General features: G+C 37.3%; 1 protein-coding gene across 1 annotated transcript in view; it reads right to left on the bottom strand.

Annotated features, from left to right (window-relative positions):
* The window catches only part of NSD2 (nuclear receptor binding SET domain protein 2), a 101,325-nt gene that overhangs the window by 36,291 nt on the left and 46,548 nt on the right, over nt 1-18,486 (bottom strand). Inside the window, exons 4-6 of the mRNA XM_068403534.1 lie at nt 8,052-8,217; nt 2,439-2,605; nt 1,579-2,070 (exon numbers count right to left, since the gene is read on the bottom strand). Coding sequence (XP_068259635.1) covers nt 1,579-2,070; nt 2,439-2,605; nt 8,052-8,217 — 825 coding nt within the window. The remainder of the gene's footprint in view (nt 1-1,578; nt 2,071-2,438; nt 2,606-8,051; nt 8,218-18,486) is intronic.

The raw sequence follows: 18,486 nt of genomic DNA, 5'->3' as shown, positions 1-18,486 counted from the left end.
TCATCAGTGTGATTTTCAAGTTTATGCAAGTTTTTCAATTTCCTGAAGCGACACTGAAGACAAAGCAATTCCTCAATGTCAAATATTGTAATAGTTTCATATTTTCCATCTATTAATTTGAGAATTACAGTATAACCATAGTAGGGAATAAAGCTTGATAATTGGCACAGAAAATAGAAATATAACATCAGACTCAGCATGTCTCTTCTGTGGTAAGATATGTTTGGCTCAGAGTCCATAAAACCAGCATTTCTTCCACAGAAGTAACTTCATGTCCGTCAATATTGCACAAGACTTCTTGTTACCTACGTCAAAGGCCAAGGAAATTCTCCCTTGCAACTATACAAGACACAAAGTTACTTATAGAAGAACTGGAAATAGAACTCAGGTCTCTCAAACATGAGACAGATGATTTACCCATACAGCTTTTCATAATGAATATGTCAAAATCTATATTTAATGGTCTGGCTACAAAACCCTTTCCTTTCTGGAGCCAGCAAACTGCACTGCCAATGTTTTCCTCAATGTAACCAAAGCCACTAAAAGGTATATGTAACGCTGTGTTCATTTTCATTCTCAATATTAGCTTAAGTTGCGATGATGTAAAAAGTTCCAAAGCTGAACCACAACTAACTGACTTCCATACAAGAGAAGCTGTTTTTCAATTTTTCTTTATACAGTTCACATCTATTAACGTTTTCTAACACAAATATCCTATAACAAAGTCTACTATTCAGTAGCTAAAGAGTGTGACAAAGTCACCACTAACTTTCTGGTGCTTCTGTGGGTATTATGGAATAGTAAAACTTCACGAAAATATGAGAAGTCATGCTTCTTTCAGTGCATGGAATTGTACTGCAAATGGAGCAGAGGGCTGTAATGAAGAAAAGTGATGGTCATGATTTTAAAGTAATGAACTAGAACAGCAGTACTGCTTTTATACTTCTAAGAGTCTTCTTAAGAAATGTTGGTATTAAGGTATTTATTTATTCTACCTTGTCTTGGAATGTAATCCTCTCAAGAGGACCTAGTTTCTATCCAAGCAGATTGCACACTAACTGATTATCACAAGTTTTGTTAACTAGCTTCTTCTGAAGCTCAGCAGAAGATTCTAGGTAGGTAAATGGAGTTTTTGAGGAGTTCAAAGACAAGGGAACACACCAAAGGAACTGAGCCACATCTTCAGACAAAATGTACAAGCTAACTACAAGTAGGTTGCTGTAAACAGCATAACCTTTGTTATATCTGCCCGAGCATATGTATGTGTATCTACTATATTTTACATACATTAAAAAAATTATGGCTAATACAAAGGACTATTAGAATACGTAGGAAGACACTAACACGACTTATGCTTAAAGTACAATGGCATTATCACCATTTTGTTTATATTGCTCATGTACATTCCCTTCTTTCTCTGTTCCTGTCCAGACTAAGATTTGATGCAGGCATACCTTGCCAAGCCCAAAGTATTACGGATTCTACAGTTACAACTAGTTTTTGTCAACTAAAGAAGTTTCTTCAAGTACAGAAATGAGAAGAGGCAATCAACAACAACAACAGCTAAAAGAGACTAACCTCATCTCTGTGCTTCTGACAAAAGACCAAAAACTGAGATACTGCATCGCCCTTTCTGCTTCGCGGAGTAGATGCTGGAGTTTTCTTTCTATTGAGAGGGGAGCCTATCCCTCTTTTGGATTCTGCCTGTTCAGATGACTTTTGAGGAGTAGTATTCTTAGACTCCGACTGACTGCTTTCTTGCGTATCATCAGTGGTAGACAATTTTGATGTCCTTCTCCTCCTCTTGTTAGGAATGCCAGACTCCTTCATCGATTTCAGATTTTGAGTGGTTTCTTCGTCTGGGTAAGATGACTCATCTATCTCCTCTAACGGTTCCACAGCAATGCCAACTTCCTTTGCCACTCGAGGATTAAGATGAGGTCTGTCCCTAACATAGATGAAGGTGTACTTGGCCTTCCGTTCTTCCACTGTCATGCCTACTGCTTCACTTGCTTGCTTAACACCCATCTCCCACTGTGGCCGCAGCTTCCCTGAAACAGGTTTTAACATCTGCAAGGTAAGACAACAGTGTGAGTAATTTGCCCACTTTTGATTTCAGAATGCCAACATTAACACAAAACAATCCCAAGAGACTAAGTGCAATGTATAATTATAATTCAGACATTCAAATGGAATTGTATTTGATAGTACTCCTACCACACGTGAATCAATGACAAAGCAGAAGAGCACTGATTTTAATAAGTAACAAACAGTGGTAAATCATCCTGTTCTTTGCATCTCTAAGTGAAATATAAGAATACAAGCCTCTGTAAAACAAGCTGTCTTGAAAGCTTTCTAGAATATCTATTTATATCTGTACATACCTGTAACAGTAAAACAAAAAGCTGTAAATCTTGTCTGACTTGGTAGCCTCTTACCTTTATTTTCTCTGCTTTCGTGAGGGCTTGTTTTGCACTTTCCTGGCATAACTGTTCAAACTGGTCTTTTTCTTTGAAGGGCACAAGGCTCTTCTCAAATATCCAGGCTCGCTCTGGGGCATCTCCAAAAAACTGAACATGATATTGACGAAAACTCTTTTTCTGTCCTGAAAATTAAAAATTAATGTATTTAAGATACAACTTAGGCTGTCCTCTGCATTTTCAGACCTGAAGTCTTTTGTAAGCTGTTATAGTTACCATGACAAAAGCACAGTGCAACTGGTTAGCCTTTCAAAACTTAACCAGCTTGAAAGTGTCTGAGCTATAATCTATGAAGTTTGACACAAAAGCCCAATAGTTTAATTCCAAACAAGAATATGCTTTGCTAAAGTAACTTAAGGTTACAATCATCTGTCGGCGCTTTCCATGTATATTAACTTACATGTAGGCCTGGATGTTTCCAAAAATGCTACATTTTAAAAAGTTTCCAAAGCTTGGATAGCCTGTGCATGCAGCCTCATCTCTGATTTGCCTAACGTTTATCTTTTAATATTCTTGAACAGAAACACATACTTCAGCTGGTTTTATCACTTGCAATCACCACTTCATCTTAACCAAGCTTTTAAGGAATCAATGCAAGAAATGAAAAGGATTTGGGTGGTGGAAGGGAAAGAAGGGAGAGCTGGAAGATAAGAGAACAATTCTGAAACCTAGATAAGAGACATTCATTCTTCTAAGATTGTAAAGAGGAATACTGGCTCACTGTAAAATATAGGCATAAACCTTCCCCTTCTAAAGATCTCAGCTATTCTACAGTGAAAGGGAACGACATCACCTTCAAAGTTCACCCAAGGAGTTCAGTTAGCAACGAGCGTCTAAAATATAAGAGAATCAGACTTCAGATGTCCTCTAGCATCTTCATTAAAACTCGCAGATTTGTTGTCTAAGTGTTCAAATCAGGCTCTCATTTAAAAATAGAAAAGGTTTTAACTGTGATGACTTACACGTTCCTGTTTGTAAATTCAATCCTGCTAGAAAAGGATCAGTTACCCTCCCTACAGTATCTATGGCTCTTCAAGGCGTCACCACATTAGTATGTTTAACATGTAGTCTGCAAGGAAGAGGTAATTAGGTAAGGATGTCTACCCAGTAAGAACAAATAACAGTCACAGTTCTCCGTTACAGATGTCTTCAAACTTGGTCTAGATTTTGCTAGGTTGTTCATATACTGCATGTCTTCTACCTTAACCAGCAAATAATCTAGTTGATTGCTTAATGCACTATTATTACTGGGGTTTCTAGACTTAGAAAGAACTTTACTTTTGCAATTATTCAGCCAACAGTTATTTTTAAAGGGGCTTCATCTTGTCTCAGGATGTGGTATCTGGAATGGTAATAAGAAATCAAACTAATTAATCGTATGTGCATAAGTTTTATTAACCATTACCTATATATATATTTCTGTATGTAATGGTTAATAAAACATATCTGAGAGCTATAAGAACAATAATGACTCATTTGAGATCAGATGTGAGAATCTAGAGAAACGGCATAGGGAAAGGTCTTGGGACTGTATGCATCACACATCCAATTCAGTGGTCTAATACATGTTTCAGTAATGCACAGTCAGGAGCAATTCTCTTGTGCAGTGATTATTTTGTCCTCATCAAGAAAATGTTGCTTAACTAGGGACTACTGAGCTCCAATGACTTAATCTGGCTATGATGAAATACAGGATAATTTTTGTATTTTACCAGGATGTCCTAGCTTCAGACAGAGATATGGCACTGACTACATTTACAACCAGCTGTAAAGACCTGCCTCTGAGTAGCCAAAGCCCAGTTTCAAGCAGACACAGACACCCTGTTCCTTTTACAACATAATGCTGGACAGCTATAACTGCCTAATTAAGGAGTCTAAATAATACTGCCTACCACTAGAATCACTGAACCTATTTGTGAATCTTCAGGTATCTTCTTTGGGCTGAATTCATATCAATCCTCCTGGATAAAATAATGGAATTCAATAAGGGTTGTTATATACAAAGACATAATTTTTGGCTCACAGAATCCTGGAAACACTAGTTATTGAAAGTTTGGGAGAGTGTTCCAGGGACCCACCACTATTACTTGTCTTTTTTCTGTATCCTAGCATCTGTGGTTGACCATAGTCAGAGACAGGATATTGAATGAGATGGAGCTTTAGTCTGACTCAGTAAGGGCCTTCTTAGGTGAAAGTGTACATCCTACAAGTTGAAAGTTACAAACTTTTCTCAAGTCTAACCAGCTGGAATGATGAAATCAATTATGAGCATCCAGACATTCAGACTGTTTATAAACACTGTTGATCCTAATCCTACACATGAGAAATACAGAGACCTAGCTGAGTATTTCTACACCTCCCAGATAAAAGAATCTCTTCTCCTTGGAACAGGAGACTTTCGTTAGTGCCTTAACAGTAAACGGTAGGTGGAAGATTAATACAAGACTGGCAATAGGTACTGATGAAAATATGCACATCAGTGTGCATTTATCAGTTATGATGGCTGCCCAGACCTAGTCAAAGCTCCTGAAGGAAAAGGCAGGCCCCAAGCCAACTCCAGAGCAAATACCAGAAATGACCACCATCCATATTACTTCAGAGAGATTAAAATTAACATCTCGAAGTACATGGGCCCTTCTTTCTGTTAATGCTCCACAGGTTGCATTCAGACATAGGACATTGGTTTTTGCTAGATCTATTTCTACAGTTTCTTATAAAAAGCGACCACAGAGACTCTTGATAACGAAGCATAAACCCTGCTCCTTTCAAGGAGCAGAGTAATTCAGTTAGGAACAAATAAACAGCTTTATTTCTCTCAAAATCCAGCTCTTTATCTCATAATACACCTAATAATCCAAAGGCTAAAATCACAGGGACTGCCTGATCAAAACTCTGAAAGACTGCTACAAGAAAAATTTGTCTGAGTCTATAATAACCGTTCTAGCAATTGTATGAATGCTTGAAAGGGTTCTGAAGAAGCCATTTAGTTTACTACCAACATTGAGTCTAGCTATAATCCTAGCGATCCTCATTCAGTTTGTTATTAAAAAACCTATGAATGAGATTACACCATTTCTCCAGGCAATCCACCCCAATGCTTCACTACCTTTATCCCTTCCAAGTTCTTCTTAATACATAGTTTAAATATTCATTGCTACTAAGCTCTCTTCTTCCCAGACCAAGAAGAGTTTATGCCTTTTCTTCTTTGCATGTAACTTAAGTTATTTAAGGCCAGTTACTGGGTTCTCCTTTATCTCCTCCCTGTCACATAAAACAGCCTCAGTTCCTCCAGTCTGCCTGTGCAGGTAGACTCCTAGATTTCTGTTCATGCTGTCCTCGGAACCTTCTCTGTTTGGTCCATGTTTCTGGAAATGAGATGGCCCCAACAGGATCAACTGAATGAAATGAACTCCCACTGAGGCCATGCTACCACTGGAAAAGCAAAGGATCTACTTCATGCTTTTTATAAGCAGCACTACTAATTTACGTCAGTGTGACTTTGGTCTTTCTGCAGAGAAAACTGCAATGGGTTATTACGAGTCTCAGATTCCTTTCTGCGAACATGCAGCTTTCCACTCATTTCCCAGCTTGATCACCTACCAATTTTTTTTTTAAGACCACACCTCCAAAGTGTCAAGATTATTCTGATTCCAATCCTACATTTTTACAGTCCCTCCACACTGGAAATTTGTAATTCTAATGCAAATTTTAGATGTATATTCTAGTCCATTTTCCAAGTTCTCAATGCAACCCTTGAAAACTACATAAAAATAAAACCACAAAACCACTCTTTTCCGGGACTTGGAAATACATAGTACAAAGTTACTGAAATCTCTAGTGACAAGTAAATGCCCTACTCTGTTCACAACATCGGAAGCCAGTATGTTGCTTGATCTAATAAAATACATGAAAGTATTTAGAAGCATAAATATCAAAACAAAGATATGTGCTCCTACTTTAGTTTGATATTCCTATTAACATCTTGCTTTTGTCCTTGATCTGCAAGTTTTCTGGAGTCTGTTTTCAGGTTTTCTAAACTTTCAGTACAGTCTGGCACAAACGTAGCAAAAAATAGTTTACAGCGCTCAGCTGGAGTTAAAACTAGTGAGGGATGCAATGTGCAGCATGAAGATTTTCTGTAAATACAACAGTAGCAAAAGAAAGGCTAAGGAATGCTCACTGGAGCAGGAGACTGAGTGACAAAGGACACAGAAAAGGCTGGGGTACTCTATGCCTTCCCTGCCTCAGGGTTTTGTTTGTTTGTTTTTTAAACTGTAACATCTGCCCCAAACATTCAGGTCCCTTAGGCTAGTGATAAAGGCTGCGAGACTGAGGCACTACCCACAGCATATTAAGAAAAAGTGAGGAAGCACTTAATCGAATTGGACATCTATGAGATTGTGGGACCAGATAGGATGCCTCAGAAGGAACTGAAGGTGTTGGCCAATGTGATTGCAAGGGTGATCTCTACAATTTTTGAAAGGTCACAACCATCAGGGGAGATACCCAGTGACTGAAAAGAGGCAAACATTGCAAACATCACACCTATGTTCAAGAAAAAAAAAAGAACAATCTGGGGAACTACAAGCTAGGCTGACTAGCTTACTCTCAATGCCTACAAGATTATGGGGCAAATTCTCCTAAAAGACATATCCAAACACAAGAAAGACAAGAAGGTATCTGGGAACAGCCAGCACAGATTCACCAAGGGCAAATTGTGCTGAATCAATCTGATTCACGCAGCGTTATTACAAAAGGCAATGGACACAGCCTGAAACAAGGGAAATCTCAACTAGATAAAGGCAAAAGTCTTCTCGCCATAATGGCTGCCAGTCACTGGAACAAGTTGCCCAGAAAGGCTGTAAAGTCTCCATCCTTGAAGATATTAAATATTTGACTGGACAAGGCCCTGAGCAGCGTGCTCTAACTTGGAGACCATAGGACTTGTGCAGGTCTCTTCCAACTTATATTGCTTCATCATTCTACAACGAGCACAGATAAGCCTCAAAAGTTTCAGGTATCAGAACAGAGAACAAAGCTGCAAATGAGATTAAGAAATTGTACAGATTCCTACGTAAAAATTCATTAACACCTGCATTTAGAATGAACTAACATTGACTGTAGATAACAGTATTGATTCTACGAATTACAGAAAATGTAGCTGCCTGAATTATGGATTGCTTTTAGTAAAGCATAATCATCAGGAGTATTTAATTCCCATTAGCTTTCAATAAAATTCTTAGCCCATATCACTTCTCCAAGCATCTCCATAAAAACAATGGAAAGTACCATCAGATAATTTTTTTAATAAGACTGCACACAGTTTCATAGATCACAATTTTGATATCTTTCAGAGAATGTTCAGAGTTGAAAAGACACAGTGGGTAAAAAAGCTCCGTTTGCTGTGTGCTCAAGAATAATGTTTATGTGATTTTAACATTCCTCTTGACAACAAGGAGCTGATTCAGTTACTGATACAACTGAACAGATAAAATGAAGAACAGAAGTTTCCCAAAGTAATGGTCATGTGTACCTGAAGAAATCTGGATGTTTGTAGCATCACTGACATACCTTTTAGTTTAGTGTAGGAATGGAGAACAGGATCAGCAGAAACCATACATGGCCACCATGGAAAACCAGACACTTTTGACCACACTAGATCTCCTATATTATACTTCAACAGATGGACTTTGTCTTCTTTGATGGTACTTTGAGTTGGATCTCTCTTAGCAGGAGCCTTTAAAAAAAGGAAAAAAACCAAAACTATCACCATGTTTCTTCAGATATGCACTAGGATTACTAAATAGCACACAAAAATAAACAACAAAATACAGTTTGTATTCTGTTTAAACATTCTCATTATATGTAAAAATACAGAGTGGTAATGGAAGGGGGGAAATAAGAAATAGTTCACCAGAATAATGAGCTATCATGTTTGCTAACAAACAGTAATTATATTGCATGTGTAATAAGAACTTTTAAGTCATAATTTTTGTTCCCTCACAGAAAAAAATATCCAAGTTCCATTTATGTTTTTGCTTTTAGTTAGAAATATTGGCAAGTAAGATGTGGTTTGCCTTTATCTTTTTGAATAACCGCTGAGAGACTATCAGGAAGGCTTACTTTAATTTCGAACACATTAACTGAGCACTGGATGTAGATGTGGAAGAGCCAACCTCCCTCTGTATGGAATGTTATTACCTCAAGTTAAGCACTATACACACAAATGTGTTCTTAGATTTAAAAAAATAAAAATAAAAAAAATCCCAAACTAGAATAGACTGAAATACCGTCTTTATGTCTGAATAGGAACTACACAAAAAAAACAGTTAAACAAAAGCCAAACCCTGCATCTTTCAGCTGTCTTTTCACATACTGAGAATTTGTGACACAAACCCTGCCCCACACCCTTTTGCAAGATTTTTTTCTGTTCCAGTTCTAGCAGTAAAAGTTTGTGCTCTAAAGCTATTTTAACTATTCGAAAACAATTACAGAACTGTTTCCACTTCAAGGGACAGATCTAACTACAAGGGAGTTTTGTGTTCCCCTATGATGGACACACATTTTTACTGCATCATAACAAAGTTCAGCAACACAGACATTTATTCACCAACTAAAACCATTTCATGAAGTTAGTTACATTTTGTCTTTTTGGCTTCATCTGTTCTATTTGATATAAATAGTGAATGCCTGTATCTAGGTAAGCACTAACTCTGGATGTAAGAAAGCACGGAACGTGTCTCATTACAGATATCTGTAAAAAAAAAAAAAAGCCCACGTAGTTTTAATTTGCTTTTTCATTTTTCTAGTACTAAATTTATGTGCAATGTTGTATCGTTCATCTTGCGCAGTACCAGCTCAACATACAGAAGGCAGACCGGAGCTTCAGGCTTTCAGTAGATTTAATGTTAGAGCTGGGCGAAATTCTGTTTTAATTAATTGAAAGTGGCAAGAGGAAAGAAAGAACACTGTTAAGAAACTGGATATCTAGAATGCGGAAACAAGCATTTGGAGCATTATGTTGAATCAGAGTAGATATCAGGTTACCCTCATACAGATTTTTAAATCCAGAGGATACTACCATAACTAATCACACATTATTTTCCAAACACAAACAACAAAAATCTGTGCCGCAACAGCATAGAGATTTTTTTTCAACTCAAACATAGAGGTATACCCAATAAAAAAATCTAAGGATTAATGTACTCCGAAACGCCTTTCCTCAAAGCTTTTCAAGCTATGCCTGGTAAACACACATGATGCTATGTCATCTGATTGTTAGGGACAGTTACTCATCCAGTGATTCAGCTTTTCTGATGAATTCAGACTTGGTTCATGTGCCTCCAGCTAGAGCCATGTTCCCATGTCTCAAGGTTTTTGGCTCTCTAAGGATTCTGTAAGACTGTCAGAAAACCCCTCCCGCTGAGTTAGCCTCAAGTCCAGCACTCTCAATAGACCTAAAAGATTCCAAGCAGATGTGAAAAATCAAATGGTCCTTCTAGCAGTTAAACATGACATGAAAAGTTATGCTTAAAAGTTAAAAATTAAGAAATACATATGCTGAGAACAGACCCGGAAAAACATTACTCCTAACACTCACAAACCAACTTCAGCATTTAAACTAAATACGTGGGATGAAAATATTTTTCAATGAGTTAACTTTTTGGAAATGTAAAAGTTACTCGGGAGTCTGAATCTGATTTTTAATTTATGAGTCCCTGTATTTTTCAGAAAGTGCAACTAAGCTGCAAAGATTTACGACTACAGTCTGAGAGGGAGCTGTCTGGAATAACGAAAAGGCTCTAGCGGTGTTTCTTATTGCAGCATAATCTAAAAGGGGTGGCAGTACAGCAGTGAATATTGCATTTCAATATATCTACAAGCACTTCACAAATTTAAAAAATGCCCAGAATTCTTTTACTATACTGGCTCATGATAAAAAACTTGAAAATGACAGGCTCTGATAAAGCCTGCAAGGTTTATCTATATGCTTGTTGTATTTATGTTTTCTTTTATTGAAAAATTGTGCATACCTTAACGGAGTGGCAAAATACAGCACAGAATTCTATATACATAATTTTTTTAAGAGCTCTCATACAAGGTTATTTAAAAACCTACAGATAATATCACAATGAACTCACTCACTTCCATCTTACTTTTCCACATAATTCTGCTTTAGTTTGATTTTCTCATTCTGGGAATTACTCTGATCTATTTAATAGGTCTCTCAACAGTAAACAGTGAGGTGAAATTCCTGGCATGTACTTCTGAGACAAGCTGCTGTAGGATATCAACAGTCTCTTCAATACTTCCTCTGAAAAACATTTTTGCAAACCACCAGTTAGAAGTAGTTAAATTGTTTAAAAACATCAGACAAGGCTAGATACTGGAAGGCAGTCACATGCATAGATTTTACTTCAGTATCCAGGTTGGATTTTTTTAATTATTGATTGGGAGGAAGAGGGCATTTCTAAACAAATTTCCCACCCAGTCCCCTGATGGCATTTGTGTTCTCATACGATGAGCAGGAGCTTCCTTATGAGAAACTTGCACACTGCAATTTTTAAGAATAGGAAATCACCATTCAAGTTACAAAGTGGTATAGAAAAAAAGGAATTTGGCTTGCAGGTTTTTTCCCTCCAGAAGAAAACAGGAGTTGTTGTTGAGGCAAATTTTGATTCCTAACAATATGTAGTCAGACAAAACAGGGCATCTGATTGTGAACTCGTGGAAAATGGAGAGACAGGATTGGAAGTGCAATTTTGGTGGTCTGCGTGAATGCACCAGAAGACAGGGAATACCTCCTCCTGCAATAACTCATCAATTCTTTCTGTGAGGATACTTAAGCAAGTAAATTAAGATGGGAGACTCCTGGTTTAGAGCACAACTGTAAAGCAAGGGAAGCTCACACAAAATCAAACTATTTTAAAATACCTTCTCCTCAATTTTTGGCTCTTTTCAAGAAATAAAAAGTCATCGAAAAGATGCAATTGTTCTAATTTCTAATTATATCTCCTACCCATAAATGTCAACAAAGTAAAGCCCATGTGGTTTTCTGTGCTGCAGAGGAGCACAGAACAGACCTTGCTTGCCATCACTGCTAAATAAGTCTGGGCTGCTCTGTATATGCCTATTCCCATTACCTTTTACTGCAGTTTTGACATAAGAAAACACACACACACACATTTAGTTGCAGAATTTCCCCTCCCTCTCCTTCCTTGATTATAGGCAAGCTCTGCAGCCTCTGAGACAGCTACCACCTCAATCACCTTCCCCCCAAAATTTAAACCAGTTGTGCTAAACAGAAGAAGGAATCAGCTTGTGATCATATTTCTTTTCTACTTTGGGAATGAATTCCTGTTGTGTTTTTTTTTCCCCCCTTTCAAACACTAAACTGCAGAGAACTTACATAAATGGGCAGTCAAAGCCTGGGTGAGCAGGTGATGACTCCCACACAGACCAGTCCTAGCACTGAATACACAGGCCATTTCACAGACTCTGCACTACTCTGTACAGCAGACATCGGAATTCCTGACTTTCTGGATGAGTATCCTAATGAAAGACATGCTTTGAAAGGCAGCTAGACGTATTTTCAGTTTATTTTGTCCAGGGGGGCGTGGAGTGTGAATGGAGTAATTCCCTTACTGTAACTGAGTTTTTCTGTGAGAAATTATGCCTTGAAGAGTACCAGCACCCTTAGAAACTCATCTGGGCCAGCAGCTGCAATAGGCTGAGAAGGATCAAAAAAGAAAAGAAAATTTAACACGCCTTTCCTCTGCTTTTAATATTTCACAGATTTGTTTGTCATTTCTCTCAACATTTTTGTAAGCGATGAGTGACAGGCAGACTGAGAAGAATGCATGGCACTGCTGTCAGCATTCTACCAGCCCGAAGAACTGGCTTGGCCATAGAAAACACTGCTATTTAATTAACTTTGCCTACATCTGATAAAAAGAATCCAATCAGTTTCCATTTAGTTCTAGTTTGACTAATGAATATGACGAGACAAGAACATACCACGAGTGATGGGTAATTTCAAAGTTTAAGACAATCTTAAAATGACCAAAGAAATATGCATTTAAGGGCAGCATCTTTACCGTACTGAGAGCTTTAGGTTTGTTTGTAGACTCTGTTGTGAAAACACCATGACGAGTGTTTAATAAACAAGGGACAACAGCAATTTTTTTCAAAAACACCTAGAAGGCTTACTAGGTGGTGTCAGACTGAGATAACTATCCTTTTTAAAATGATCAGTGGTAGAGCAGAGATACTAATATTACCATTATCTATTCTGTGTATATATGCATGCATGCATACATGTGCAAGGAATTATAACCCCTCAAAATTACCTGAAGCATCAAAAAGCTAGCATTTCACTATACAAACTTGGAAAGCTACAGAAATCATTAAAAAAAAATCACTACCTGTAAATTGTCAATAAGGGATTAGATAAAGAACAATGTTGAGAATTGGTGAAGAATACATCACCAGAATTTAGTACTGCACAAGAAAAAAAAAGATAGCAATTAAGACAAGTGAGGACAGTAAGTGCTCTCCGCTGTGTAACATAATGGGGAAGTACATATTGAACAACTTGCTGATATCTCCCTTTCTGTTTTCATTTTCAATTCAGTTCCATCTTGTATCAAAGAACTTCCACTGGACGGCACTATAACAGGCGGCCACGCTACAAACACAGACTCCTTACACTCCGGAATAAAAAAAAAAAAAAAAAAAAAATCTACTAGCATTACAAAGAAACTAAACCAAAATAATCAAGGTCCCTAAATAGAATATGTGCAATTACAATGTACTTTGAATCAAAGTTAGAATACACACAAACTTAAGACAGTCAAACGTGTTTCTTTACTACAGAAAAGATAACGTCACTTGCTGACCAAGACCACATATTTTTCTGGTCCTGCTATCTGCTTGTGCCGTGTTTCATCCACTAATACTCCTATTTTCTATCATGGACTTGTGTAATAAAAATAAAAGTAAAAATGTTTTGTCTTCTCTTGTCTCTCTATCGGGAAAGATAGCAAACTAAGGAAGTGGTTGTAGAACAAACTCCATTCCTTTCAGAGGTTAAGGAGAGGTGGTAGGCTTGTCTGGAGAAAAAGGGAGCAACAGAACAGAAAAGATTTTTGTAATGTTCTGTCACTTGAATTCACCAAGGATTAAGGACACTATATACAAGCAAACAAACAAACTACGTAATAGGATAATGATTCCAAACGTTTCTTCCTTGAAAAACCACCATCACAGTTATGTTCTTAGGAAAGCTCTTGCTTCCTGAAAAATTCAGGAATTTAATTTGACAAAAGATAAATCACCTTTCAGTCTTCAGGCAAAGGAACAGAGGAATGCAGCTACTCTCCCAATGAGTGATGTCCTGTCATTCAGGACAGAGAAATGGCTGCTTCTCACTGTGTGATTGAGAACAAAAATCTCATAAAGTCAAATCACTTCAAATGCAAAAATTACAACTACAGCTAATTAAAGTCTATGCAAAACCCTCAATATACACTATTGCTTCAAATGAAAATGGTGGCAACTTAAGTCTGTTAAGAAATGGCCAGTGCTCATTCTAAATTATTCTGTCTATAAAAATACAGTATCCTCACAAACATAACTGCCTTAGTGTTTTGTTCTTTTTTTTTTTTTTCCCCCCCTAAGATTATAATTCACACGTTATAGTAAATCTGTTTATCCCAGCAGGACACATCCTTAGAGGCCCTATGTTTATCCAAATAGCTCCCACCTTCTGGAATGTGGGGGAGTATATTTACATAGCAAACCACAAGTAACTGAATGTATTAAGAATTAAAATAAGTTTTCCCACTTCATCTTGTTATATTCTGTTTATTATCTAACGGAAGAATGCTGTGTAATTACATCTTCAGCCAACCACTGCCTACAGAGAGAATGTTTCAGGCAGACGACTACAGAGTAAACCAGACCCTCGCAAGAAGATTAAGAGAAAATGCTGAATTATTACTACAAAACGGAGAAGGACAAGGAAACATGAAGAAAGAAGCAATGAGTTGGCAAAGTTTTGTGTTCCATCTTCAGTAAAACAGAAAGGGACACTTCAGTAGAGCATCCAAAGACTGCAGCCCTCAAAAGGCCATTGCATCAACCTCTGCACAATTTAATCTGCAACACCCTTGTAAAACGTGCATTATATTGTGCAGTGAGGTAAAGACTGAAGGGGAAGAGGACATGAAAAGTCCAGGTCAAAACAAACAAAAAAAATGAACAAACTATACTGAGGGCTGGTTTGTTCAGTTTTTCAGATTTCTAATTGTTTTATACCAAGCCAGAGATTTAACTAAAACTTTACAGATTTCTGTGCTGGCTGAGCTCTTTGAAACCAAATATGAGTTTTGTGACAATAGGTTTGTTTCCTCCATTTCTTTCCACAAACTCATCTAAAGCTGTTCGTGGACAGCATGCTGAATATCCATGCAGGACCCTCCCATCCAAGAGTGTAAGCAAGCAGAAGAAAATAAAAATCCATTTAAGTTTAGACAGGGATTCATTATGTAAATTATGGATTTTAAAACAAGATAAAAGCTCAAATTTGTATTTCAAATCAACCACTAAACTCCTGGTTACATTTCAATTCTTTTTTCTGGCTTGGTTCCCTCATTAGCAAGTCTCCAACAGATGAGAATTTTTTTTAAGATGCTTTTACATTTAAAAACAAATCTGTCTATCCAAATCAGCAATCTTCCTTTACACAAACACTATATGAGCATGTATTTTAGAAATAAACTTAACATGGTATTTTGGTAACTAGGATACAACCCTTTCTTCAGAGTAAAGAGTTGAAGAGAAACAGATTCAATCATTCACAGATAGATCCAGTAAGATGCGAGTTCTGGAACACTTCCCAACCCTCAATCTTTCTTAAAAACGTGGAGAGCAGTTTCTTTCAGCTGCTTTACTGAATTTCTACATTTACATTTAGATGACCTCTTAAATTGTAAGTTACTGGCTTATTATTGAAAGGTTCCATGTTTCAGAAATAGGTATTTAAATTAGATAAGGCTTGATCAGAATGAATGAAACCTTCTTTTATACTGAGTATTAGAAAAAGATTTCTGCCTACATGCAACTTCTCTAACCTTCACTCACCCTCAAAAGCTTAAACTTTTGATGCAGTATCTGGGTACGTAAGACAGTGTGGATATGAGATGCTACAGAAGTCTGGAAAAGCATGACTGTAGAGCCATGAGGAAGTCTGCCATGGGAAACAGTTATTTCTGAATAATTTCCATATGAATTTCACACAGGATAACAGAATGAAAGCTAAATCATCGCAGCGTATCTACAGATTTTCAGAAGGCCACATCCATATGTATTTTGTTATCTGCATGTACAATGGGTTCACATACTTTCAAAATCAGAATCCGTTATCAGGGCCTTTCCCTTAGCACTCTCCCACGCCCTTATAGAATTCAGTAGGAAAGAGTTCTCCCAAAACACTTTCTTAACAGATAGCCTCCTCTTGGTAGCTCACAAACATCCAAGGTAGCATGGATAAATGTTCTGAATCCTAATATTCTTGGTAGAAAACAAAGAAACCCAAGCCCAGATAATACTGCCAACAGTAAACCATACTTACAGAACATTGTTTTCTGGTGAAGGCAGATACTTATCTCTACACTTCTTTGCAACAAGAACACTTCTGAAAGAAGCTGGCTAGGCTGAAATAGAACAAATACTGATTTGACATAAAGGGGCTCTGTTAGTTAACTAATCATTTGACATAGTCCAAGTACTACTTTGCCTTTGAGATCAGACCTTTAAAATGAATCCCCAGACGTAAAAGCAGGTACAAGACGTTTCCATCCAGGTTGTATTGTTACATATACCTAGTAGGTCCTCCTCTTCTATAGAAGAAATGCAAGAAATAGTATCAGTGGTTAATCAGCCTAGGGGCAAGTGGGAGAGAAAAACCCCAAAAACCTAAACAGACAGACATTACCTTGATTTGGAAATGCTGAAGCATATTCCTGAAACATTCCTTATTTTCAGCAATAAAGATGTACAGAAAACATGGGGAAACTCCAACCAGAAATGCCCCAACCCCATATGAATATTAAAATAGAGCAGTTGTTGCAGTAAAACATCATGAAGCACATCATCAAAGTGCTATCAATTCTACAAGAACTAACATCCTAAATTATTTTACCTCATCACAAGCATCCTCAACATAACACTTGAGGTGGCATTTATTTACCAAAACAAATGAACCACCAACAAAAAAAGTCAAGCTTTTCTAGCATTACTTGCTGCTACGAGGCCACAGATTCACTTCCCTTCTTCATACAAGTGCAGCAGGGCTCGTTTAACAACTGTCCGTGCAAGACCCAGCTTTCCCTCTTATACTGGGCTTCCAAAGTAAAGCATTTTTATAAACTCTCTTTGTGAGAAGGGAATTAATTCCTTATTATTGACAACTTACAGTTTTAGTCACTGTGTACTTTACGATGCCCAAGAGAACAACTCTTGTAGGTACTTCAAGTATTCACAAAAAGCTGAAATATAAATGTTAGTCTGGTGGAATCTATTTATTTATAATAGGAGGATAATGAAACATGGTAATAGACAAACATAAAAATAGTGTCTGCGAACAAAGATCTCTTTCGGAGGTCTTAAAGTTCATGTGCCCTACACGAAATCCACTCCAGAACAAGGGAACTTGTGAAGGAGGCTGATGTCTCTGTTCCAAGACAGATCAAAATATTTTGCCTTTGCTACTTTGCCTAAGGGTTACTACAAAGCATCTTTCTTTCTTGACAAAAAGGGTCTTTAAGGGCCAGAAATGACATCTGGTACAGATCATTAAAAGTTTCCCAAAAATCGGCCTGTAAATCCATCCAAGTAACATAACCCTGAGCTGTAGATCTCTCAGCTAAATATGAAAGTTAGACATGCATTATTTCGGTTAAGCAGAACACTGAGCAGAGCAAGAGAGGCTTCACCGTATCTTGGACAAAGCAGTGAAAACAAAGCAGTGAAAACAAGTTCCTTGCCACACCAATTGGTAATGGTCAATATAATGTGAAGAGGTGATGCTGAGATGACAGTATTCATTTAAATCATGACATTACCAGTGCAATGACTGAGAGTAAGTCTGGTCAACTTACAAAACAATTAAAGAAAAAAGTGTCATTAACCTCTCAACTGTGTTATGGCACACAATCTGCTCTTGAGACGTAAAGGGAAGTTAGTTCTTCCAGAAGATGGCCTGCTCACCACTTTATTTGATCTGTCATTTCCACCATAGTGCCCAAAAGACCAAAATAAAATTTAAAAAAAAAAAGTTCTGGAATGCACAAATCAAAGATGAGTATGAAACAATGCAACAGTTGCTGACATTATTCAAATTTGAGTTAGATCACATCTGGTCAGCTCTTTTCCCCAGAAAACTGGCTCAGTGTTAAGAAGCAGTCAAGAATCAAATGCTAAGTATTATTTATAATGAAAAATAACGAAATTGAGAACAATATAGAAAATCATTAACATGCCACTATATGAATGCACAAGACCCCTGCATCTTGAATGTCCTCTACTGTTCTGGTCACTCATTCTCAAAAAAAGACAACAGAACCCAAAGGGCATCACAGTTCAGAAAAAGGATGATAACAAGAAGTATCATTCTGGAATGGTTCCTATATGTGGAACAATGCACTAGAGCTCTTTGAGTTGAAATTAAAAATTAGAGCAGGTTTGTGAGAAATCTATAAAATGATCAGTAATAGAGAAGTTTGTCCATGATCCCTATTTCTAGTATTAGGAGAGAATCGACTGAAATAAGTAGGTGGCAAATTGGAAAGGAAAAATAGCTGTTCTATTACTCAATGTCACGGATGCAAAAAGTTCACACTGGGTCAAAAAGAAACTGAGGTCTTCTTCCATGAATTTAGTCATCCACAGCTATTAAATACAAAGTCACCAGCTCTGGAAACCTCTGAGTCACAAACTGCAGGAG

Source organism: Nyctibius grandis, chromosome 6 (assembly GCF_013368605.1).
Source record: "Nyctibius grandis isolate bNycGra1 chromosome 6, bNycGra1.pri, whole genome shotgun sequence".
NCBI classification, from domain to species: Eukaryota; Metazoa; Chordata; class Aves; order Nyctibiiformes; family Nyctibiidae; genus Nyctibius; species Nyctibius grandis.
This window is presented reverse-complemented; position numbering and strand designations above follow the sequence as displayed.